The 25511-nt window shown below is 41.4% G+C and overlaps 1 protein-coding gene across 3 annotated transcripts in view; it reads left to right on the top strand.

Annotated features, from left to right (window-relative positions):
• Positions 1 to 584: 584 nt before the first annotated feature.
• prkd2 (protein kinase D2) overlaps positions 585 to 25511 on the top strand; it is a 29285-nt gene continuing 4358 nt past the window's right edge. Inside the window, exons 1-14 of one of the 3 annotated variants that reach the window (XM_044032945.1) lie at positions 587 to 1599; positions 18839 to 18977; positions 19295 to 19426; positions 19579 to 19781; positions 20684 to 20867; positions 20991 to 21062; positions 21544 to 21561; positions 21657 to 21816; positions 21904 to 22015; positions 22804 to 22881; positions 22969 to 23287; positions 24230 to 24282; positions 24366 to 24438; positions 24592 to 24698. In XM_044032945.1, coding sequence (XP_043888880.1) covers positions 1276 to 1599; positions 18839 to 18977; positions 19295 to 19426; positions 19579 to 19781; positions 20684 to 20867; positions 20991 to 21062; positions 21544 to 21561; positions 21657 to 21816; positions 21904 to 22015; positions 22804 to 22881; positions 22969 to 23287; positions 24230 to 24282; positions 24366 to 24438; positions 24592 to 24698 — 1974 coding nt within the window. In that variant the 5' untranslated portion in view covers positions 587 to 1275. Of the gene's footprint in view, positions 1600 to 18838; positions 18978 to 19294; positions 19427 to 19578; positions 19782 to 20683; positions 20868 to 20990; positions 21063 to 21543; positions 21562 to 21656; positions 22016 to 22803; positions 22882 to 22968; positions 23288 to 24229; positions 24283 to 24365; positions 24439 to 24591; positions 24699 to 25511 lie in introns of all 3 variants that reach the window. The other 2 variants (XM_044032946.1, XM_044032944.1) reach the window with 2 other exon arrangements.

Here is a 25511-nt window from a genome sequence, read left to right as displayed (position 1 = left end):
AGGATTAACCTTGTGTGGTTTTCCACTTTCCATACAGCATCTGCATCTGTTGAGGTTTTCTCGATTTAAGGCAGATAGTCACATTTTCAGTTACAAAAGATGAGTTAAGTCATGCTGCTGCTGCTGATGATGATGACTTATCGCCATGTGCACTGTTCATTCTGATTCACCTAAATTACGTCACCTTAATTTGACTGAACTCTTCTGTCACCCCTGCATGAAAACAACAACAAAATTACAGAAAGAAAAGATGCTCCAGATTCTAAAGCATTCTAAAGAAATAAAGTTTCACACAGGGACAAAGAGAGGCTACAGTAGCACGCAGGAAGATGAAGAAAAGATGGGAGGGGTTTTTGGAGTGTGGAGCTGCCCCTCGGGCAATGAAAGAGGATCTTTTTCTGGCCTCTTAACTGGGAAGGCGAAAACACACAAACCCAAATCAAGGAACTGGAGTGAGAAAGAGGAAAGGGAGGAGGGTAACTTCGAGAGTATGGACTTAGAGGGCGGGACTTGGTGACAGTCTGTTGGTGTAAGGCTGTGTCAGTCATTTCACTTCCTTCTTGGCTGTGGCAAGATCATAGACGAGAGGGCGGGGGGAGGGGTGAGGGAGGTAACCTTACACAGATCTCTTGCTTTTACACAGAAAACACTGAACTGGGGCTGAAACTGAAACAGGGCAACAAAAAAAGTGTGTAGGCTCTTGCTCTCCTTCTTTCTCACAATTTCCTGTTCAAGGAGGCCATTTTGTAACCTAGCTTGAAGAGCACAACAAAGTTTTTTTTGTTTTGCTTTGTGTGTTTGTTTTCTTCCCTCCCGCAGTTTCATAATCAACGTTGGACTTTCTCCTCTGCAGAACAACTTGTTCGGACAAGGGAAGGTGAAGTAGGAAAGAAGGTGGTGGTGTCTGTGTGTGTGTGTGTTTCATGAATCTCTCACTCACACACACACACACGCACGCCGCTCATGCTTGTCATGCCTGGACAATAAAAGAAGTTTGACAGCGAGGGAGTCAGAGCGACAGAAGTGGCAGTAGAGAGGACAAACTACCACTTCCTGGATAAGGATTGGACAGAAGTGGACAGAAGACCCACAGCAACCAGGACTCAACTTAGTGTGTTGATGCTTCAGTGTGTGTGTGTGTGTGTGTTTCTCTCTCTCCCCCACTGACGGAGTTTGAATGAGCGTGGGCTTCCTGGCAACTCTACACTGCATCTGGGCGTGTGTTTGTTAGTCTGTATGTTGAGAGCTTCGGGCAGCCGGCAGACAGGATTCTGAATGGCTAATGCAAGCCCTTGTATGCCCTCTGGGCTCATGCCACAGGTCTTCTTCCCTTCTGCGGGCTCCTCACCACCGTCCGCAAATATGATGCAGCAGGCGCCCATATCCATGCCCACGGTGCCCACTCAGGGTGGATTTCCTGTGATGGAGCTGGCAGCAGGACAAGCACCTGCTGGGGCTGTGATACCCTCACTGCCTCCTACTCCAGCTGGGGTTTCCTTCTTCATCCAGATTGGCCTGACGAGAGAATCTGTCCTGATGCCCCTAAGTGCTGACCTGGCCTATGTCAAACAAATCGCCTGCTCCATTGTTGACACCAAGGTAGGAACCAGTGTGTTTGTATGTGTTGGTGCATGTCAGGGTAAGTTCCAGGAGGAAGGCTGTTCATGTGCTATGCCCTCATGATACACTAAAGCTGTGTGTCACCCCCCAAAACACTTGTTTACACCAGGGGTGTCAGACTTATTATAATTCTGGTGCCATATACAGCACAGTTTAACAAAAAGAAAGGAAATTTACTGAAGTATCTTTTTACAAAATATATTATGAACAACCTGAAATTTCTTGAGGGGAAAAAGTGCAATTTCAATATTACACCTAAGTTAACCATTTACACATGTGCATTACTACTTACTACAGATCACCATGGATCTACAAAGGCAAAACACATTCAATCACAGGTGTCTGGAAATGAAAAATATAGTATTTCACATTATTATTAGAAATTTTCACAAATTCATCCTGCGGGCTGGTTCTGGCCTGTGAGCCGTGTGTTTGACACCCCTGGTTTACACTCTACTGTTGATATAAGTAAAGGAAACCGTTCCAGTACACGAGAGTTCTAAATGTGTGTGAAATGAAAGCAGTATCAGACTCGGAGGAATGTACAAAATGTCACATTTTGGTTTTACAATTATAATTGCAGTAATTACCTATTCTCCCTCACACCCTTGGAGGAAAAAACTGTGCTATTATGCTTTGTGGTTGGCAGATTCTGATGGGTTTTAGCAAGACAGACAGTCAGTCAGTCAGTTTCATTCTGTTTGTCATCCAAGGGCAAAACATGCCTTGTGTCTGTAATGGCTGTTTTGTAATTTAACACAAAAGTAAATTTGTCGGAGTGAAAAACATCTCCTTACAGTTGGTGTCACAGTGTTGCAGCGTTATGCACTTTTGCCTCACGGCATAAAGGATCGGTGTTCAAACCTGCCAAAGCCGGGCCTGCTTCATGTGTAGATTGTATTTTCTCATTGGTTTCCTCTGGGTGCTATGGTTTCCTCCCACAGCCCCAAATCATATTGGTTAAAGGTATTGGGTGATTTATAGACTCTGCTCAGTGCTTTTACCTGTCGGAAGAGAAGGTCCTGAAAGTCTATGACCCTTTTTAGCTTTGGATGTTCTGATGTCAACCTTAGACATTTGCATTTCATGCCAAAAGAGCATACTAGGCCACATTTAAAATGATAATTTATTTATTATTTAAGTGTGATCATAGGATGTATTGACACATTATCATCACTGATAGCAGAACATGCTGGCAAAGAAGCCATTGTGAACCAGCCCAGGACACTTGCACACATTTGTGTGCAAGTGTCACATGACTGTGAAGAAAAAAACAAACAAAAACAATTTGACAAAAGGCTTACCTAATAAAACCTACATCTGTTAAAGTCTATGATACTGTATATTACGAATATGTTTGCAGGCTTTTGCGTTTGGAAACTGAAGCTTGTAAACATGTATACTGTAATAGACATCCTCTTTTCAATAGGAAGCAGCGAGTGTTATGCTATATATGGCCTTCTCGACAGTAACGGGCCAGCAAGCATACAGACTGCTGAGGTTATTTGGAATAACATAAGCAGGGGATAATTTAATCCTAAATTCAGGTGGTAGTTTGAGCTGGCCATGTGTTTTAATTTGTCTGGCAGGTGATTCGATTTGCAGATTTTCACTCCCATGAACTTTCTCTGTGGTCTTTCTCTTTTTGTCCTATGCGGCTGCTCTATCTTCAGCCTCCTCTGTACATGTCCAAACTATTTCAATCTTGCCTCATTTATTGTATTGCCGAACCTGTCAACCTGAGCTGTCCCTCGATTATGCTCAATTCTAATCCTGTCCATCCTGGTCACTCCCAGCGGACATCTCCTCATCTTCAGCTCTGACACCTCCACCACCTGCCCTCTGTCCTTTAGACAGTGACACTGTCACTAAGACATACATCATAGCTCACTAACATCTTGTAGACTGCTATTCTTCTGCCACACATTCCACCACTCTCTTCTTCACCTCGCTGTCCATTGCTTTGAAAGGTTGGTCCCAGGTATTTAAACTCGTCTACTTTTACTTCCGCTACCACTACTCTTTGCATCTTCACTGTACCACCTGTCTCACTGTCATTCACACACACAGGTATTCTGTCTCTCTGCACTGCAGACCTCCACTTCTTCTCTATACTTCTCCATCAGCATTCCCAAGGCAGATATCACATCTATGGTACTCTTTCTTGTCGTGTCACCCATACGATTGCTCACTGGTCTCCACTTCTTTCCTCCATTGAGCCATTGAACAACTCTTTCTCATATCTCCATGGTGTGGCTGATCAACTTTATACATCTGTGTATCAGTACCACTACACTTCCTCATTCCTCAGACATTTTCTTGCTCCCCAAGAGTGTGTTAAACAATCTGGTCTGGTCAAAAAGTCCACTGTTCTCTCTACTAGACATCTCCATACCTCAACATGTGGACCAAATGCCTTTCCACATACTATTCATGGCTGCCCTTACTTCCTCCTCCTTACTAATTTTCTGCACTTCAGCGTTGGGTCACTTGTTAGAACATGGCCATAATTACACAGATAATGGTAATGCTCAGTAAGACTTTCTCTGTATTTTTAGACCTATAGGGAGCAATGTTGACGCCACAGCAGAACCTTAAACACACAGTGAACACCAGTTTGTGGTTCCTGCCCCACAGCATGAAATTTAGTTAACTTTTTCTTTTCCACTGTTTTCATCATTTTCACTCTCTGTGTCCTCATGACAGGACAGTCGTTCAAGATATATGTCCAAACCACAGCTATGTTAAAATTCAAGAGAAGATTTATTGCACTTTCAAAAGATCCTTAATATGTGAGGCTGAATTCTTGAATTTGTGTGTTGAATTATAATATATTATAAATGTAATCAATAATTTCAACTTGCACTATAGGTAATATAATAAGCTTGGAACTTGACTTTTGGATATGGTCCAGTGCTGTGTTTGTATCTCCCTGGCTTGTCTTTCTGTGTGGACTTTACATGTTCTCCGTGCAGCGTTCCTCTGCCTGCTCCACTTGTCTCCCACACTAACTATGAAAGACAGACATTGGGTTTTTTTTTGACTGAGGTTCTAGTCTTAATCAACTTCTGCTTCCCACTTCTGTCTAATGTAGTAATTCAACTTTTGAATACATTGTGACTATTATGTGTTTGGTCAAGATTATTGCAGTGTCCCCACAATTTCGAGCATGGAGGGTTGTTTTTTTTTCGTTGAGTGTGACAGTGGGGAAAAGGTGTTTGTGTACATGCCTGTTTTTTTTATTCCGTATGAATTTTCAGATAAGAGAAACAAAAGCACCGTCTCTCCATCAAAGAAAAAGTCTCTCAGAACCTGATCTTTTTCAAGCCTTGTTTGTCCAGTCACACATTCCTCAGTCCCCCCCCAAAATCCCCTGGACACTGAACTCCTGCCCCCCTAGGAGCTACAGCTTTAGGTGGGACATTTGGACAATAGACAGCTTGTCCTGGTCTGGTCAACTGAGTGCGACATGTTTTGGACTGTGTGTGCGCATGAATGCCTACATTGGTGTGTTTAGAGGGGTAGTGAAGGCAGTTTGGTACCCCACACCCCCGCCCGCGGTCATCTCTCCCATCCCAGAAAGGGTGAGTCACCAGCTCTGTTTATTCACAGGCTCCCTCCTTGTGTTCCATTGGCACGTTTTTCCATTCACTTCTCTGTGGAGGAGCAAAGTAAAGCAATAACGATTCAGCTTTCAACACCAACCTCCGACTTTATGGCCATTCTACAGATTTGGCCCGTATGCAATGTTGTGGTCTCAGCATTAAGTTACAAACCTTGTCTGGACCCCACACTTCACTTCAAGCTTGGGGACTTTCTTAACCATAATGCAACTCTGATCTGCTGTTGGATAGACCTCACTGACTCCCTTCAATAGTTTTGTGGGAAATTGTTGCAAATTATGTTTCAGAGAGTATGAATTTACTCTCCTCTCCTTTATAATGACATCTGTTTCCTCTCACCGTCGCCCTGAGAACAGCTTCCTACTCTCCCCCCCAGTCATGGCTTTCCCTCTCTGCCTCATCTGTAGGTCCTGTGCTTCCTCTCCTTATCTGCTCATCTCCGGTTCCTGCTCCCTGCTATGTCGTCAACTCCTTCTCACGCTCGACCTCCTCTACTCGTTAACCTACTGCCACCCCGCTCCACACTTTCTTTGCATTATCTGCCATCTTCAACACACGCCTTGCGTGTGGCAAAATATGAGGAAATTAACTCTCTATGAGCCGTGACATTCAGTGCATACGCGTTTCTAAAACAGGTAGTCAAAAATCCTAAATGTCAAGTGCTTGCCTCTGCTTAAATGACTCGTGTGTTCTTATATGATATTAGAATAAGGTGAAAATCAAGTAGCTACAGAAGAGCACTGCTAACATACTGAGTGGTCAGGTCTGACGTCATGTTTCCCTTAACCTAGTTTTCCAAAAAGGTGTGTCATCTTAACAGTTTCTGCTCTTTCAACAACAACTTGTTGTGTTTCATCATTAATGAGATGTGCAAGATGTGGATTGACATCAGTGGGTGTGTTTGTGTGAGCATGTCAGCGTGTGAGTACAAGTGAGAACCTGTTGACTCCCAGCATTGTCGGCTGTGGCCACTCACCTGTCTCACCTGTCTGTCTGCAGACTGATCAGTGATGAGTTACAACACATTTAACAACCACTGAGCGCTATAGACTCCAGCCTTGGATACATGCTGCTTTGAATCAATCCACGTTGCAGAACTTGCTTGACATAAAAATATATAGATCGTATGACTGATAATTGAGTTCTTGTCTCCTATAGTTGTGAGAATGTTAAACATAATTCATAACACATTCCCTAGCCTCGCACCCTAACGCTAACCCTTTAATCTAAACTTAATTCTAACTCTAAAATCAACTGTCAAAAAGTCCTTTGAAGTTCAAAATTTGTCCTAGCAGCCTAATAAAGAAATGTACACACACACAAAGGTTCACACAGCTATCTTCGTAAGGACTCATTTTGACTTCCATCCATTCAGATATCCCTGAACTTAATCATAATCAGTTTGTGCTTAACCCTAACCTTAATCTTACCTAACCTAACCTAACCTTAAACTTAATCAGTTCCTTAGAAATGCTGGTCCTGACAAGGTCAGTGTTGCCAGAAAGGGCTGTAAAGACACACACACATACACACACACAGCTGTGATGGAGAGCCCCTGCCCTCTCTATTGTTTCCACCTCCGTTGTGGAAGGGACTGTTTCTTTATCTCTCTCCTTGGAGAAGAACGTTTGGCCCTGGAAATTGGATCATACACACCACCACCTCCTGTTTACCTCACTCCCCTGTACATGTATTCTATACACACACACACACACACACCGTAAAAAAAACAATCCATTTAGTCCTGATTTGCCAGATAAATTGAGAAAAAGTAGTATTGTTTGTATGTAAACAACACACTTGCATTTTTAGTGCTGCCATAGGTGAGGACGCTGACTTAATTTGGTCTGAATTTACAATCCACAGCTACACTTTTGTCCACTGAACTCACCCATGTTACAGCTTCTGGGCAAATACACTGTGATAGTCACCCCTCAAAAGGTTGTTGGTCAATGACTAAAATAATTAGCAATTATCAATTAGCAAAATATGTGTACGAACAAGTGAAATAACAGCCCGTGTCTTTAAGTGGCCATAGGACAGTTGATGGCTAAGTGAAGATAAAACTCAGCTTTAAACAAAACCTGTGACCTTCACACTGAGACTTAAAATAATTAATCTAATAACATTTTACTTCTGTAAAGGAAACTGTGGTTATTTGTAAGGTGGCAAACCCAAGACGATATGTATCAGTTCTGCTTCCTAAAACTTGCTCTGTGTGTGTGTGTGTGTGTGTGTGTGTGTGTGTGTGTTGATTTGCATGGTAGTGGAACAGCTTTGCATGACTGACTGTGCCTGGTGTTTCCTTGCTGTCGGTGGTGTGCTAAGGAAAGGTTAGGCTGCGCAGGGACATTTGATTATTCAAAGCACACACTGCTACCCTGGAGCCCAGCAACAGGATGTTTATCAGAGGGAAAGAAAGAGAGGTGGGATGTTAGATTTGGATTGGAAGTGTTTGAATGTTAAGCCACAGCTAAGATTGTGGTCTTAAAAGGAAGCCCAATAGGAAACAAAGCACAAAAAGATCAAATCTGCGACACTGCCTTGTGTCTCACAGGATAACTCATGGGTGGATTGAAGAACGAGTCCGTAGGCCACAGATTCAGTTGAAAAGGACTTTATGTTGAGGTCGTTGAGCCAGTATCTGAAAATATCAAGATACATTTTTCTTAGGAAGTCAGTCAAGCACAAAGAGACATAGACTGTCTGGAAAAGAGACAGTTCATGTGCTCTTTGGTCCAGGGTAAAGGTGAATTTTACAGGAAACTGTATGAACAAACGCTTACTCACTCACTTACTGAAACACTGATAGATATTATAAGAAATTTGAATGTGCTTATGAATGAAACTAGTAACTGTTTCATTACTAACATTGCTGAGACCAGTGCTCACGAGGCAATTTTAATAGTAAGATTGTTACTCACACATTTCACACAAAGAGAAAACTTCAGACAAATAAATATTGTCACACCCAGAGTTTTTCTGTTTTTTTTTATTTCATCAGCAAAAAAGTGTAAACAAACACCAAGAAAACCCGTCTGATTGCCTCGAAACTTGTGACTCTTGCCCGACCAGTCATAAACATTTCAATTGTGAGCAGAAATTATCGAAAAATGAAAAGTGAAATTGTCTGTTAAAGCCAGCCTGGTTGTTGTTGTTTCATGTGCTTCAACAGCCACCCGGGCCCCTCTCACCCCTACATTCCGTCTATCGTTCTTAGCCAAAAAACGGACCTTATGACATTAATCCAGCGATTAGCATTGGTAAAAACGGTTTTGCGCCTTCATCCAATTGGTAACGGCTGAGAAGTATTTGGTGACTTACAGTATCATAATGAGGAAAGCCTGTACCAGCCACGCAGAGATGAGGGAAGAACAGGGCACAGGTTTTTAGTCCTTGTTTACGCATGTTGACGATACACTGATTTTACTTTAGATCATACAAAAGTTGATAATTCAAAGGCTGATCACATCTTGCAGGAGGTGGCCTGAAGGTAATAGCTCCATACTTTTCATAGTATATGAAAAGTATGTGAGAGAGTGTGTGTGCTCGTAAGTAAACGGCAGACAATTAGGTCACTGTGAGGGTGGACAGGTTGGCTTTGGATAGGTTGGGGCCTTCGTGCAGTGTGTGTCTGTGTCTGCATGCAGGGGATGCTCTGTTGTGAGGGAAATGGGCAAAACTTGAGTCTTACCTCAGTAGATAAACACATGACATCAATAAAAAAAATACTGACGGTCATTCAGCAGAGGAGCCGAGTGGAAAATAATGTGCGGTCAGTTGTGGCCTGGACTTGGGTTTAATAAAAAGCTCGATTATTCCGCAGAAATACTCTGCAGTATGTTATGGTCACAATAATTGCAGTGTGAGAGTGTTTATTTTTTATTATATGGCTTATATTATCCCCAAGCCTCAATGCTCTTCACAGCATGTAGAGAGGAAAGGTGGGAGCAGGTGTGAAGGTGATAACTTCACGTGAGGGTCAGTCCCAGCTGACACAGGGCAAAAGGCAAGACATCACAAGGCCAACATACAGAAACCAACAAACATTCATTCTCACATTCACACCTACGGTCAATTTAAAGTGTCCAACTAACCTCTGCATGTTTTGGACTGAGGGAGGAAACCAGAGAAACCATACATGCACACTCCACACAGAAAGACCCTTGGTCAAACCGGGATTCAAACCGGTAACCTCTGAAGAACGTCTCATAGTAAATCCAGGGCCAGAGAAAAAGTAGATGATTGAGAAGAAATGAAGAGAGGGGAAAGAGGACAAGAGAAGTGTCAGTACATCACTGTGTGAAGGAGGATTACAGTGAGGGAGCTGCTTTCACTTCTTCTTTTATATCCTGTATTTCAGGTGCACCAGTTGTTGCTGTACTGTACCATCAGGATACAGTGCTGCAACTCACAATTATTTTTCTTCATTGATCCATCTGCCACTTGTCTATTCCATTATTGTTTGGTCCATAAAATGCAAATGCAGTTTATTATCACAGAGATGCAAAGTAACCAGGAAATGTTCACATTTAAGTGACACAACCTGAAATCGGTTAAAGAATTCATTTACCTTTGAAGCCCTAATCCGATATGAACTTAATTACAAGAAACAGTTTGTGAAATTACATGGAAAACAGTGATACAATTGTCTTAGTTGGTGGAGTTACGTAAACGTTACAGTCACTGATTTGTTTTCTTAACACTTTCTTTTAATAGTGTGTGGAGGCACAGGGAAGATTTGTACAACATTTAGAAGGAAGTACACCCAACATCCTTTCAGGAATCGGACATTTTAGCAGCCAGGCTTCAGTTTTCTTTCCCTCAGCATGAGTAAACAATGTCTGCACAAGACATTCAACATCCACACATTTACAACATCCTGAGCTCTAAATTGGCCTGGGGACTTTTTCAGCTCAATATCGACAGCATGAGTCACCTCAACCTAAATATTTGTCCACAGCTGTTTTTTGAAACTAATAATTTCAACACAAAAATTGACTGCCACAATATTTAAACTTTAGTGCCAAATGACTTTGATCTATTGACAATCCTGCTGTGGATCAACAACGTTTGATCAGAAATTTTAAGTTTGTTTGTTTGTTTTGTATTTATCCATCTTCTTGACACTTGTTACTCACACTTAGCCACTCCTCTCACACGAAGGCCTGCTTTCTGTCTCTCCCTCTTGTCATGAATCACTTTGTTGTGCACAGAAATGGACTGAATCCAAGGTTCCTATCGGTTTACCTGCCCAGAACCAAGCCAAGGAAAGTCAGGGAGGAGGGAGGTGGGGGTTGATGGAGACAGGAGCTGCTACCAACAAAGGCTGGTTCAGAACAGCAGTGTGTCTCCTTTATCCCCAGACCCCTCTCTCATGCTTGGTCACGGCTCTCATGTTACCTCCTTGTCCACCTTGATGCTTGGAGCATAATGAAATGCTTTGTCCCCGCGCTTCTCCTTGAGACTAAGCTTTTTCCACCTACAGATTACCACACACACACACACACACACACACACACAGACGCACACTCTGTATGTATGTGTCTGTGAGACCAGGATTTACATTCTCTCTCTCAGTCGCTCAGGCTTACCCAGTTATCTCTGGTATGTACGAACTAGCAGGTCAGGACTGTAAACCTGATTATGTGTTTGCTCTCCATGATGACACACACACACACACACACACACACACACACTCAAACACAGACACAAAATATTGTGTCAGAAAAAACTGAAAGCCTTGCAGCTCTCTTCTAAGAGTTTACTTTGTGTTTTTGGCATCGTTCCACAGAACTCACAAAGTGCATAAACAGTTGGTATTTAATGCCTGTGCTTTACAGGGTTTTAATTGTTCCCCGTACTTTACTCTCTGCCAGCGTGTGCTGCATTAATACAGAAAAGTTGTTCAGTTTTCACATGAGAAGGCATAAAATGTTTCCCTTTGGGCAAAGTACAAAGAAAATAGCTGAAACTGTGTTTTTCTTTCTTTAACAACACCTGCCCACAGCCCCATATATCAAATAAAATTGCTCAGTTACATTGTTAAAAACAAATCTGCCTTGTCTGAGTGTACATGGTACAGTGTGACAGGAAACACATCAAATCCAGGAAGAAATTGCATTTGTTCCTCACAAAGATAAAGATTATACCAAATGGATTATCTTTATTTCCATTGATAAACTATATCCTGTTACTCGATCCCCCAGCATGCTTTGTGCGGCTCACTGCAGTCATGCAAGTACTTGTTGTGTGGTTATTTCTGTGAGTAGTGTGTTCTCACAGGAAGAACCCATCCACCGCTGACTGATCAGGGGTGTTTGTGTTACAGCGCAAAGCGGCTGTGTGCAAAAAGGCCCCACAAACAAAGTTAAGTTAAGTGAACACACTGTATTTGTAACATCATGAATACATGTACAGCCGTGGTGTACACACGTTCCATGTTGATTCATCGCCATTCCATCGCTCTTCTATGCGTCTGCCAAGCCCAGCATTTTTGCTGACGTTGTTCTCTTGTCATAGGTCTGTCACTCTCCCCTGTGACTGTGCTCTAAGCCAACACCTCCTGTTCATGTACGATGTGCAGCACATACTCCATTGATGAATGAGGGCACAGGGAGGGCAGGGATTGCTGTCATTTTTGTCGTCCGCTCCATCTCTCCGTCAGTGTGTGACATCACTGGGGATAAAAATAGACTGCTGAGCCGCTAACACGTTTGTTCCATTGCTTACGCTGTCAGTACAAAAGGAAAAAAAATTCCTGAGTTGCACCAAGTTGTTGTCAGGAGCTAATGAGGGCACGTCGTTGACGTCTCTATGCACCTGTTTCCACAGCAACGCCTCATTAAACAACTCATCACTTTCAGAGAGGTGGAGTACTTCTCTCCGAGTCCCGTGCCTGATGTGTTTACATGGACTGGGGCAGCTGTTTTATAAGGAGAAGGATGGCATATGCAAATATAAATAATAATAAATAATTTCACAGACATGAATCTTCATGAAAATGTAAAATAAGTGTGCAGTGCGTGAGCACGACTGTGCATGGTTTGTTGCACAGTGAGACGTGGATGTTTAAACAATGTCTGTTGTTTGAAGGGATGCAGCGTGTTTCCTCTCGACTATGAAACGGCTCGATCAGGTTCCTGTTGTGATGTCCTCTGTTGCAGACGCACATCAGCATGGAGGGCCATGTAAGGCTGTAGATGTCAGTGTGTTTACAGAGCTCGGTGTGCAGTGTCATGCACAAGCACGTCTTTTACGTCTTTTACCCTTGGAGATTCTCAGTTGTTGATCACCTGGAATTTGGCTCGATTGATTCAGAGGAGCTGCAGTGTTTCTGTGTGACACTTTGTAAATGCAAATCCATTCTGTAACATCTCAGCCTTCTGCTCTGTCTTGACTATACTATTTAAAAAAGTATAGCAACAACTGGGTAGAGTATCATTTTAATTCTCCAAGGATCATAAATGAGCAATTCAGAAATCTTTCCACCATCACACGGTATTTGTTTTCATAACTGCTATATATTTTACATGTCAGTGTTCACGCTTAAAACCACATGCCCATAGTTCCTGTATTTTGGAGAATAATATGATAATACTGTACCACTACTTAGTATCACTCATAATGTGTGTCAAAGGCTGCAAATTGTGATACAAAAGACAATTCACAACACAGATTGGGCCTTTCTGTGTGGAGTTTTCCCAATTTTGGAGGAGTGGGTTTTTTTTCCACTTTTCTCCCACAGTCCAAAAGCATGCAGAGGTTTAAATTGGGTTAAATGTGTGAATGTGTGAGCAAATGGTTGTTTGTCTCTATATCTTGGCCCTGTGATGTCACTGGCGACCTGTCCAGCGTGTACCGTGCCTTTCGCTCTGCCTTTCGCTCTGTGTCAGCTGAGATTGCCTGCAGCGACCCTCATGTGGAGGACAAAGTGGTAGACAATGAATGAATGAATAAAATTGTAGGGGAAACATTTCTAGAGAATGCTACTGATGCACAACTCAAACAATATAGCCATTGCCGTGGAGGCCTCTTCCCTAAGGCAGACCGAAAAGTTCTTGTAATGGCGAGTACATGTTCCTCATGGATTTTCCCTTGATGTGGTAGAAAACATGTCAGCACACTTAGGTTGAAATAACCCACAGCAACAGCTACTTGTTGCTGACGTGAAGGTTCCATCCCTACCTTTTTACGTAAATTATAAACTCTACTGAGTGTTGGCATTGCTTACATATTTGCCTCTTACCTATTGATGATGTGAACCTGATAATGAACTTGTGTGTTTGTGCAGCTTGGTGTTCGAATGTGACCCATGTTGAGCTGCTGCAGGGGAAATGATGGGGAGGATGAAAAGCAAAAGCATGCGTCTTGCTCAGCAGGACATAAAAGTCTTTGTGTTCTTCACACATCACAACATCTTTATATGAAGGAGAGCTATATTTAGCACTGCCCTACGACTGTTTGACAAAAGCCCTCCACACTTAAATGAGACAATCTTCCCAGGACCTCAGTGCTGTTTGTTGTGTGCACGCTTGCTATACTGAGGTGATGCTGACCTGTTGCTCCTCTTGGCCTTACCGCTTTTCATTTGCTTGCTCATTCCGTTGGTTAAAATATCTTCAGTTCAGTCTCAAATTGACTTTGCCTATAAATAAAAGCAGCAATCATCATTATTTAATTACAAGACGGTTCCAGTCTGTCTGCACACTCGTTGCTCTTCAAACACAAACGTCTCCGCCGCTGCCACTGTGTTTATGATCTGCATCGTACGACCAGTGGCTGTGGTGGAAATCTAATAGGAAATCAACAAACCAACATAATACTGTCCACAGACGAGAGACAATGGCAGCCGTGTAGTGCTGTGGCATCAGATGTGCCCGTATGTTTGAATACAGTGATTCTAATCTTTAAATTTCTCTCACAAAAGCTTTGCTCCATGACATCACACTGACATAATGAAAAAAAAAAAAAAAGGATCATTACACAGAACGATATTGTTTGCTTTGTTTGTTTTTTTGAGCGTTAAGCTTCTTTTGTGAGAGTGTGTGTTTTTAATAATGACTCATCAACCGATCTGGATAAGTTGTTTGCCCGCAGTGACGTCGCTGGCAGCAGTGACGGCACACAGACACACAACAGTTGTCATTGTTGGGGCGTGATGTAGATGCACTGCTGCAATTGTTGTAAATTTAAATCTTGTGTGTCTTCCTATAACTCCTTTCAATAGTGAGGACACACCGGCTGACCTTATTATCGCGTTACCTTGTTAGCAGGGGAGTGATCCTCATTGTGGGCGGTGTCGGCGGATGGTAAAGCTCAGAAAAGATGGCAAAATACTCTTATGAATGTTTCCCTTTCTGGTACTCGAAACAAGAGTAAGAAAAGACGGAGAGCCCAGAAGAAAAGTAAGAAGAAAATATAAAATTGTTACCACAGCAATAAAGAGGAAAATTAGAATGACGGGAAACAAGGGAAGGAGTTGGGTTGAAGCGAGCCTAGTCCATAATTCATTTCACTCATAATGGCTCCATTGGCCCAAAGAGCTGCAAGAATAGTCGCCGGGTAACCTGATCCTTTGTAACCCAAAGAAAGCAGCTAGAGACGCAACCCTGTCTCCAGGCAAACCACACTACTCTATACTACAGTGCATGTTATAAAAGCAGCAGCTTTTTGTCTGCAGACTGTACACACACACACACACACACACACACAGTCTCTTGCAACAGGAGACTTAACCTCTGCCAATTATACAGTGTACACACAAACATTTAGATATGATTACATAATTACAAGACACAAAATGAAAACTGTCACCATGTTGACAAACTCCGGTGCTCTTTCCACTCTGTACTTTCACTGAAAACTGTAAGAGTGGGAGAGAGGGAGGAAAAAAAAGAAAGAGGAGAGAGAGAGAGAATGGTAATTTTCTCTGTGGGGAATGTGGTTTTTGAGAAGTTGGAATATTGAGCTTTTCAGAAAAGTTGTTAAGTCTTGTGGTGTGTGTGCAGACGTGGCAGCTGCAGTTGTGGTCAGCGCATTGTGTATGTTTTGGACAGAAAACGCGGGACAATATGACGGAGTGAGTGGCAACAGGAACAGCGTGGGGCTAATAGCAGAGAGGCTGGCATCAGGAGCTGCCATGGGCTTTACAGACGACTTAGTCTGAGGGTTTTGTGTGGATTTGTGCAGAGCTGGGAGTCTCCTCTGATCTGGGCTCTGTGGGTGTTTGTAATTACAAATTGCTGCAGATGATTTTATATGCGGTTCTCCCAGGTACTGATGCATTGCATGTTATTACATGATTCATTCCCGTCAGAGTTCTTGTGGTTTTTAAAGTCTCGTGTTGGTGAAGTTTGGAGCCTCTTCTTATTTGTAGCCGTCTAATTTACCCAAAGCCAAATGTGTGTTGTGGGTTCACGTGAAAGTGACAAACTAGACTATTGACTGTTATAGTTATGGATCATTTTGGTATTTTTTGAGACATCTCTTGTCTGGCTCCACCCACATGTGATGGAGGTAATGTTTTATATTTTTGAAATTCTTCATTAAAGTTTCTCTTAAAAGTTGGTATACTACTACTACTTTAAATATTCCAGGTGCCCACACTCAACTGACTTCAATGGATTTTTAAATAAATGGTAATTTTTCATTTCACAGTAAGGAATGAGTTATATCTTTGGTGGCTAAATTGTTAAAATTCTATCACAAGCATCAGTAAAGCAAAGCTAGAGCTGAAACAGTTACTTGATTATTAATTGATTACTCAATTAATCGTCAACTATTTTGACAATCGATTAATTGGTTTGAAGATTTTTTCATTATTAAAACAAGTTTTCTGAATCAGTGTTTGACAAACAGTGATCAACATTTTTTTGACATTTTATGGACCAAAGATTACTCGATTAATCGAGAAAATAATCGACTGATTAATCGATGATGAAAATAATAGTTAGTTGCAGCTCTACTGTGAGCCAGTTCGGGTAGCTCAAGTCTCTTGTTTTTATTTTTCAACCTAGCTGGGTTGGTGCATGGATATATACTATTACACATAATTTGGAAGTAGAAAACGTGTATCTGTGTTGTATCAACTGTCACTCTTTGTGACAAGGCCTCAAAGTCGTTTTTTTTTTTCAAAGCTTTTTACTTTTCCTTCGTTTTATTGATTTGTTATTATGGCCCACTCAGTGTCACAGCTCTGATCAACATTGTTTATTGTGCGTCTGTTGTTTACTTCTGACTTCTGTTTAACTGTTTACTGTAGGATTTGGTGAAGAACAAAACCAGATTGTCAGGGTGAAAGAATAGCAGTGGGTTCACTCTCATCAGGTGGTTACAAGCACCTGATGAGTTGCCCTGTGTATGAATAGTGCTACGCAAATAAACTTGCCTTGCCTTACAAAAAAACAAAAAACAAATGTGATACAAAGCTTTGCTTGCACACAATTTTGCCACATCAGTAGATAAAATGCCGCTTTTGTGAGCTGTTTTCGCCCACCCATTGCTCGGTAGCTGAAACACTGACTTTTCTTCAAAATGTTCTTTTAGTTCAGGAGTCTCCCCATTATTTCTGCCATCGTCCACTGTTTGTAATCTTGTTTTTGTCTCTCCTTTGTAATGCTTGGGAATCAGCTTTGTGTAATAGCTGTGCAAAACAAATAGTGGCATCACGCTGGCACTGCATTGATTTGCTCAAATGATGTTGTTGTATCTCACATTTTTAATCTAATCTAACCCTCTAGTAATCTAGTTTTATATATTTTATATTATATGTATATGTACATATATATGTATATACTGTATGTTTATGTGTGTGTATGTATATATATATATGCTGTATATGTGTGTATATATATATGTGTGTATTTATTATATTTTCTATTTTTATATATATATATATACCTGATGTGAGTGAACCCACTGCTATTCTTTCGCCCTGACAATCTGGTTTTGTTCTTCACCAAATCCTACAGTAAACAGTTTGCAGATAAACAGAAGTCAGAAGTAAACAATCCATTATATATGTGTATGTGTGTGTATAAGTATATGGATATAATGGATGTCATGGGTTTCAAAGAGGTTACGGATTTTCCTGCATGTTTTGAAAATAAAAGGTTACTGTGTGCCTTTTTGTGTTTTTTGTTGTTGACTATGTGGTCAGTAGCAGCAGCCCACTGCTGAGGCGTGGTGGACTCACTGTGTAGCTTGGCAGCAGTTCAAGCAAGGCCTGGATTTCAGATGTGGTGATGTGTTTTGCCTGTTGGGAAACTGAGAGGGTGTGTGTGTGTGTTTGTGTGTGGGAAATGAGGGTGTGTCTGTTGGTAGATGAGGAGGAGATGTATACGTGTCATTGTCTCGTTCCAAGGTGAAGATCAAGGTTCCCCTTCCGATGAATTGCTGTGCGTGGGCATATAATGTATCCCAGGAAAACAACAACAAAAGAGATGGGCAGTGTGTCTGTATTCCTTTCCTCCTAACCCCCACTGGTCTTGTTAGTATGTCTCATGTGTTCTCACAGAAAGAAATTAATTTTAAAGCCGTGTATCTGAGGTGTCCCGTGGCCACTGAAGTGTACCAGACAGTATTAACTATTCAAGAGAGCAGGGTTTCCCTTTGCTCTGCTGACTTCTGACTGACACTCTCATCTCATATCTTTCTGGAAGAAGAGCTTCATTGAAACACCTGTTTGTTTGTGTGTGTGTGTGTGGCTTGTATATGGCCATCAGGAAGATAGGATAATGTTTCCCTCCTTTGTGTTGCTTTCCACATTGACCAAGTTGCTTGATGTGTGAAATGAGGCTAGTGTCTCTTGTATATCTAGTTTTGCGTGTGTATATGTTTACTTCTAGATTTCAGGCGCTTGGAAAAGTAGGGCATCATAAGATGAGTTTAGGACAAACACTAATGTGATTTACTTGAGAACACAGAGACATTCCTGTGTTGTGCTCACATGCTCACGGCACTGCGTTGAGTAGCAGTAACAGTGGCAACGTGAATGTACACTGTGTACGTTTGTCAGCGTTAATGAAAAGATGGATCACTATTTGTACAAGACCTTACTTACTTCTCACATCTATTTCAAAAGGCAGGTGTGTAGGACAGCACTGGTGGAATTCAAAAATAACAAACAGAAGATCCCACACGCTGTCCAACTTCAGAAAAAATGTGTCCGATTAGTTGTGGAATAAGTTAAACAGTGTTTGATACCAAATTTTAAAAGACCAACCTGTTAAAAGTAAAGACAGTTGAGTATGTTGTGTATTTGTAGTTGAAATCACACTTTATACATTTACACATATATAATAAAACATAATAGAAAATAGATACAATGTATATACATGTGTGTGTATATATATATATATATATATATATATATATATATACATTATTTTTAAAGGGGTCAGATTGCTTGGTTTTGTGTCACTTTTGTTTGTATTTGATTCTGTCATAAAGTGGACCTCAGTGAATTGCTGATTTGACTGATGACACACATAAATCAGCATGTCAGTGTTTTGTTGTTTAAAGCATATAGCCCTTCTTCAACTCTTTATATAAGTAATATCCTAATCTACATTTCTGTCATGTTTTTTTTCCAGTTCCCAGAGTGTGGCTTCTATGGGATTTATGACAAGATTTTACTGTTCAAGCATGACACGTCCACCAACAACATCCTGCAACTGGTTAAAGCTGCCAGCGATATTCAGGAGGGAGATCTGGTGGAGGTGGTGCTCTCTGGTAAGAAACCATCTTCTCTTCTCTTCTCTTCTCTTCTCTTCTCTTCTCTTCTCTTCTCTTCTCTTCTCTTCTCTTCTCTTCTCATTTGCATAGATAACCTTATTAAAATCTATGGTAAATGACCTTCCTTGCTTTCTTTTCTGATCTCTCTTTCCTTACACTCCTAAATCTTACTCTTCCACAGGCTTTATCTGTTCACTATTTTCCATCCTGTTTCCTTCTCATCCATCTAATCAAATGTTTCTGCACATTTATCGGCATGTCACTGAATCGTGAAACCCAGTAAGACCACAGTCTGTCTCTGTTATCTCTTTAAGCGGCAGCCACTTCTGAAGATTTCCAGATTCGGCCCCATGCACTCAACGTGCATTCATACCGGGCCCCGGCCTTCTGTGATCACTGTGGGGAGATGTTGTTCGGACTTGTCAGACAAGGGCTCAAGTGCGACGGTGAGAAAAACAGGGAGAGAAAGTGTGAATAAGTAAAGATGCATTGTTGTGACGCACAACACTTGTCTGAGAAATTAATTGTTTCATTTAATAAATGTGCTCCATCTCCACCTCTCCTCTGCTGGTTGTTTGAATCATGCTGCCCCCTGCAGGATGTGGACTAAACTACCACAAACGCTGTGCATTCAGCATCCCAAACAACTGCAGTGGTGCTCGTAAGCGGCGCCTCTCCACCACGTCCCTGAGCAGCAGCCAGTCGCTGCGTCTCTCCACCACTGAGTCGGTGTACAGTGTAGGGACGACCTCCACCTACTCCAACGAGGATGCACCTCTCATCCGCTCACACACACAAATGGTACTGGTGGATCCATGCACTCTGTGCTCATATCAATTTCTAACTTCTAACATTTATCTGACCACATGAAACTGTCAATGCCAGTTTACACTGAAGGACACAGATCTTTAAAACCAAGACACAAAGCCTTGGATCTGCAGGATCATCCACAGGCTTCCAATTAGATGCCTGTGTCAAAAACTAAACCCAAAACTACCATTATGTCTACATTGCATTCAGTATAAATAGCGATACAACAATTATTCAGTCACTAAATTAATTGTCGACTGTTTTGATCATTTTGGTGTGGTTGTTTTTTTATTAATATTAAGTGATTTTTAAGCTTCTAGATGTTTTTTTTATTTTCCTTTGCTACTCTATACCAAAGAAACCAGATACAATGAATATATATGTAGAATGTGGAAAAAAACAAGACATTTTCGGACTGTAAAATGTTGTGTTTTAGGAAACAGCAACCAACATTTTACCATTTTCAAGGCAACAACCATTTGCAACTGATTTGCACATTGATGTGCTTTCATTACAAATGCAAAACTGCTTGGAAGCCATTTACCTTGATAGAAAAAAACAACTTTAAAGAGACTTTAAAGAGAGATGTTTTATGTTAGGAGTGTATAAAAAATGGCATTGTGAAAATTATTCAACAGTATGAAAGGTGTTCCTCCCAGTGATGAAATTGCAATTCCTCATGCGCATCGTAGTTCATTTCAGGTGATTGTTTTGCTTTTCACACTCAACATCTTACTGTTCTGATAGCATGTCATGTAGATTTAAGGGGCAGGAAATAATAAATATATGTACTTAAATAGCTAAACACTTGGTCATCACAGTCAGAAAAGTGTTCCTATTTGTTTTACTCACACATCATCTGTTTCATGTTCATGTCCTCTCCATTCTGTTAGCCACGAACCCCTAGTGAAGCACGGCGCTTCTACACGGGCCGACCTGTTCACCTGGACAAGATCCTGATGACCAAGGTGAAAGTGCCCCACACGTTTGCTGTCCACTCGTACACGCGGCCGACCGTGTGCCAGTATTGCAAGAGGCTGCTTCGAGGGCTGTTTAGGCAGGGCTTACAGTGCAAAGGTGAGCAAAGAGGAAGAGACAGACTCATGTCAGGACGTCCGGTGGGATTTAGAATATTGGCTAAATCTCGTCAGATCACATGGAATCTGATCTGAATGAAGTGTTGTGCTTCCTTCCCCTTAGACTGCAAGTTCAACTGCCATAAACGCTGTGCGTACAAGGTTCCAAATGACTGCCTTGGGGAAACAATTGGAGGTGAGGAAAGCGGAATCTATCACCCAATCTCTAATTTTTTTCTCCTCTAACTCTTTTAAAGGCCCTGTGTGAAAGAATTAGTGACATCCAATGGTGAGACTGCAGATGTAGGGGTCCTCCTCCGCTCACCTCACCTTTTTTTATCCAAGCACATCAGGGAACACGGTGGCCTTTGCATACCAGAGTGGATGTCATTCATCTTTATCTGCATAGTAAACATTTGGTTCAAACGTGAAACACATGCATTTCCATACGCCTACAAAAATCCAACTATTTTTAATTTAAAGCATACACAATTTCTTCCAAAAAAAAAACCAAACCCTCCCTAATGATTCACACTGGACCTTTGAGTCTGCATGCAAGTGTTAATTTCTCATCTGCATGTTAACGTTGTCAGAACTAGGTTACTTTGATTGCCATATATAAAATAACACATCTAACAAGACTGAAACTTACTGGCAATCATTTTTTATTTTCTCAGAAAACAGAAGTAACTGCGGTAAGTGTTATCTGCGATCTGCGAGATGCATGTCGAGCTGTACTTTTCTAGTTGTGCTAGTTAGAGGTTTACTTTTTCTTTGCTTTTTGCCCCAGACATGTTGAGTCCCAGTACTGACCCTGAAGTGCCCATGGACTACACCTGTGAGTACGAGAACTCGGACAAGTCTTCAATGGACGACTCAGATGAGGCCTGCAGCATCCCCGGGTCATTCGCTCCTGAAAACAATCAGGACGGAGCCAGCGGAGATCAGAGGTGTGAGCAAAAACTACCCACCCCCCCTCCCCAAAAGAGCATCACAGGAATGTCACAAACTCAAAGTACACATTTTGCCTCTCTTAGCGTTTACATCCCATTGATGAGGGTGGTGCAGTCGGTGAGACAGACGACCCGCAGATCCAGTACGGCTATCAAAGAAGGATGGATGGTTCACTACAGTAATAAGGACACACTGGTAAAAACGTGCATTGACTCATTGACTTTTTTTCCCACTTTCTCTGTGATTTATCGCAGAGAGTTTGTTTTGTTTACTTTCCACCCACTCTAAAGAAATAAAAGACCCTTTAGTCGTCAGTCTTCTTTCTGCCCAGCAGATCTTCCTACCTTGATCGTTTAGTGTCTGCCTTTATGGCCTCTGTTGCTTCCTGCTCATTTTCTGTTCTGATCATCATCAGCCTTCACATACTTGTGTGTGTGTTTATACATATATATACACGTATGTATGTATATATATATATACGTATATATATATATATATACATACATACGTGTATATATATGTATAAACACACACACAAGTATGTGAAGGCTGATGATGAGGTTTACTCGCACTTAGTAAATGTGCGACAAATTAAAGCTAAAAAGCCAATTTCCTGCCTTTTATTTCTGTTTCTGTAATTGACCTCATAGACATAACTTTTTCTGCCTCTGTTGTCTTTTTCCAGCACTCTCACACTAGCACTCCTTTACTTTCTTTCACTTTTTGTCTCTTTCTCTTTGTCTTCACCTTCTCGTCTTACAGCTCATTGTCCTGCTCGTCCTTCTTCTCACCGGCCACTCTTCTCTTCCTCTGGATTATCACCTCCAGTCCTTGAAAAGCCTCTAGTATGTTGACAAACAAAACTGTACTCACATTGTTGCTCACTCCCTCACCCCCTCTGTCCTCGTTCTGTCCCACTCTCCAGTATCCTGTCTTGTGTTTTTTGTTTTCCACCTTACTCACCGTACTCCAACCTTCAACAGAGAAAGAGGCACTACTGGCGTCTGGACTGTAAGTGCATCATCCTTTTCCAGAACAACACCTCCAACAAATACTACAAGGTAAGAATATTTGACTCCATGAAAAGCCATTTATGTGGAGAGTAAAACCTACTTTTACTACCTCATGACATGTTCACGCTCTTGCAGGAAATCCCTCTGTCTGAGATACTGGAGGTGCGTCCTGCTGGCAACTTCACCCTCGTCCCAACAGGCACAAACCCCCACTGCTTCGAGCTCATCACAGGAACCATGTGCTACTTCGTAGGGGAGGACCCCAACACCCTTCCCTCTCTGTCCCCCAGCAACCCCGAGACTCTTCCCGAGACCCCTCCTTCGCCAAGCCAAGTGGCGCCCAATAGCGGTATTGGACGAGAGGTGGCCAAAGCGTGGGAGAGCGCCATTCGCCAGGCTCTCATGCCTGTTATCTTTCAGGATGCACCACCAGCAGAGGGCAACACAACTCATAGTAAGATGAGAGCACATAGAAATTATAATTACGTAGAATTTTAAGTACCATTCAGGTGACCGATGGCCAACAGCAGCTAACTTACTGAACATGTGGCATTTCTTTGCCCTGATGAGAATAATAGATTCTTCCTGTTCAGAGGTTTACTATGTTAAGAGATGAGTTTGAGCAAAGGTCCCCCCTTTTTGATATATAGTACTGTGCAGAAGTCTTAGGCCACCATTAGATTTGTTGTTTTAGCAATGCTATAATGACAATAGAGGATAATTATTTCCATTTCACTTTACTGGAACACACCCAGAAAATATGTATGCAGTTTTTTGTTGTTTTTAAAAAAACAAAACAAAAAAAATAAAAAATCTGAAAAAAAACAAAAAAACATCCTCTACAGGTGTCAAGTATTTAGCATGATCTACCCTTACACTTGAACATTAACACAGCTCTGTGTGGAATCTTAATTCATGTTATTGGTAAATCCTGTGTTTGTCCTCCTATTTCATTTAAGGAAATATCTGCAGTAAAAAAAAACATGCTTGAGCATGACATACACATGTTGCATGAGTTAAACTCATTGACAGCTCGCTAATATAAGACCAGCTTTAAGTCGCATCACTTCATTCCAAATTCAAATGATCACAGAATTTGACAGACAGAAAAAACAACAGAGCTGGTGGTGCCTGAAACTTTTGCACAGTACTGTAGATCACTGACTGAAGTGTGTGCTGGGGGGGCCTCCTGGTGGGTAATGAAAGTTCTGCAGGTATGGAAACATCCTATAGTTTTGTGTGTTGATCATAGCTGTGCTTCAGTTTCGAGCTGCAGAAATGTTTCTGATTTTAAACTAGGCCAGGACATTCCTGGGTTTGTGAGTGACTGCTGCAGAGTACACGTGAGATACAAATGAAATACACTCATCAAAAGTCACAACGTTGTGTTTTCCAGGACAAGCCTCCATCAGCATATCTGTGTCCAACAGTCAAATCCAAGAGAATGTGGTATGATATTAAATGGGTTTTTATCTGAATGTTTAAATGAATACACTGTACATGCTGTGATTAAATGAATGACAATCCTACAGGATATTGGCACAGTGTACCAGATCTTTGCCGATGAAGTGCTGGGATCTGGGCAATTTGGTGTAGTGTATGGAGGTATGTAGATTTTGTTCAGATTTAGATAGATTATATGCTCTTTCTTTTTTTTTGTTTTTATTTTATTGTTGTATTTTTACAGCAAATAATGTTGAAGTAAAAAGGTTCAGGTCACAACCAAAGATGTTCCCCTGCACTTTTTTCCTTCATCAGGGAAGCACAGGAAGACCGGGAGGGACGTAGCGGTCAAAGTCATTGACAAGCTTCGCTTTCCCACCAAGCAGGAGAGCCAGTTGAGGAATGAGGTGGCCATACTACAGGTAAACACACATAATAATGCACCCCCTCCCCCCCCCAAAATAGCGGATAACAGACAACAAGCAGAACGTTTGAGCACCGTAATGAAACCTTTAGATCTTCTCTTCATTTCCTACATATTCATTTATAAGTTAAATTGCAGTTGATTCCTGGTCATGACTGGTAGGAAACTCTTTTTTGTTTTTTTATTATTCAAATATAATGCATAACTGCTAGAAAGCCGTTATGAATGTGTAAAATTCCACCATGACATTTTCGACAAACCACTGAGCAACAGTTGACCCAAAGAGGAAGTTCCAACTCATATCCCTTTTTGTACTTGAATAGCCAGAACTATAATCTACATAAACAACCAAGTAACATCATAAAATAAAGGCTCTAAACTGTATTCATCATTTATTAGGTTAAAGAGTAGAAACCTGCCACATCTGTAACCCACTCCCTGTCTAATATAGAAGCGTTATTGTCATGTTACATGTTTTACATGTCATGTTTTTTTCTCTGATGATAATAAATAAATAAATAATCAGAAATATTCTATTCAGCTTCTTTTATTAGCCCTTTGTTAATCGCACACCAGCAGATGGCGTCAGAGGTGCAGTTCTCTGTCTGTTTGCTGTACTTATTTATTTGTATTAGACACAAAGGCACTGGCACACTCACCGGAAAAGCTCTGTAACACGATCCGACTTCAAAAATGTAATGAAACTCAGTTGGTTTTTGTTCCCTTTCTGTATATCACGCACTGCCTGTTGTGGTTTGTCATCTGCTGACATTTTCTGTTGCAGTGGCTTTGTCGTCTTTCACCACTGTCG

Source organism: Solea senegalensis, linkage group LG8, assembly GCF_019176455.1.
Source record: "Solea senegalensis isolate Sse05_10M linkage group LG8, IFAPA_SoseM_1, whole genome shotgun sequence".
NCBI classification, from domain to species: Eukaryota; Metazoa; Chordata; class Actinopteri; order Pleuronectiformes; family Soleidae; genus Solea; species Solea senegalensis.
The sequence above is the reverse complement of the archived record's forward strand: the minus strand, read 5'-3'. Positions and strand labels throughout refer to the sequence as shown.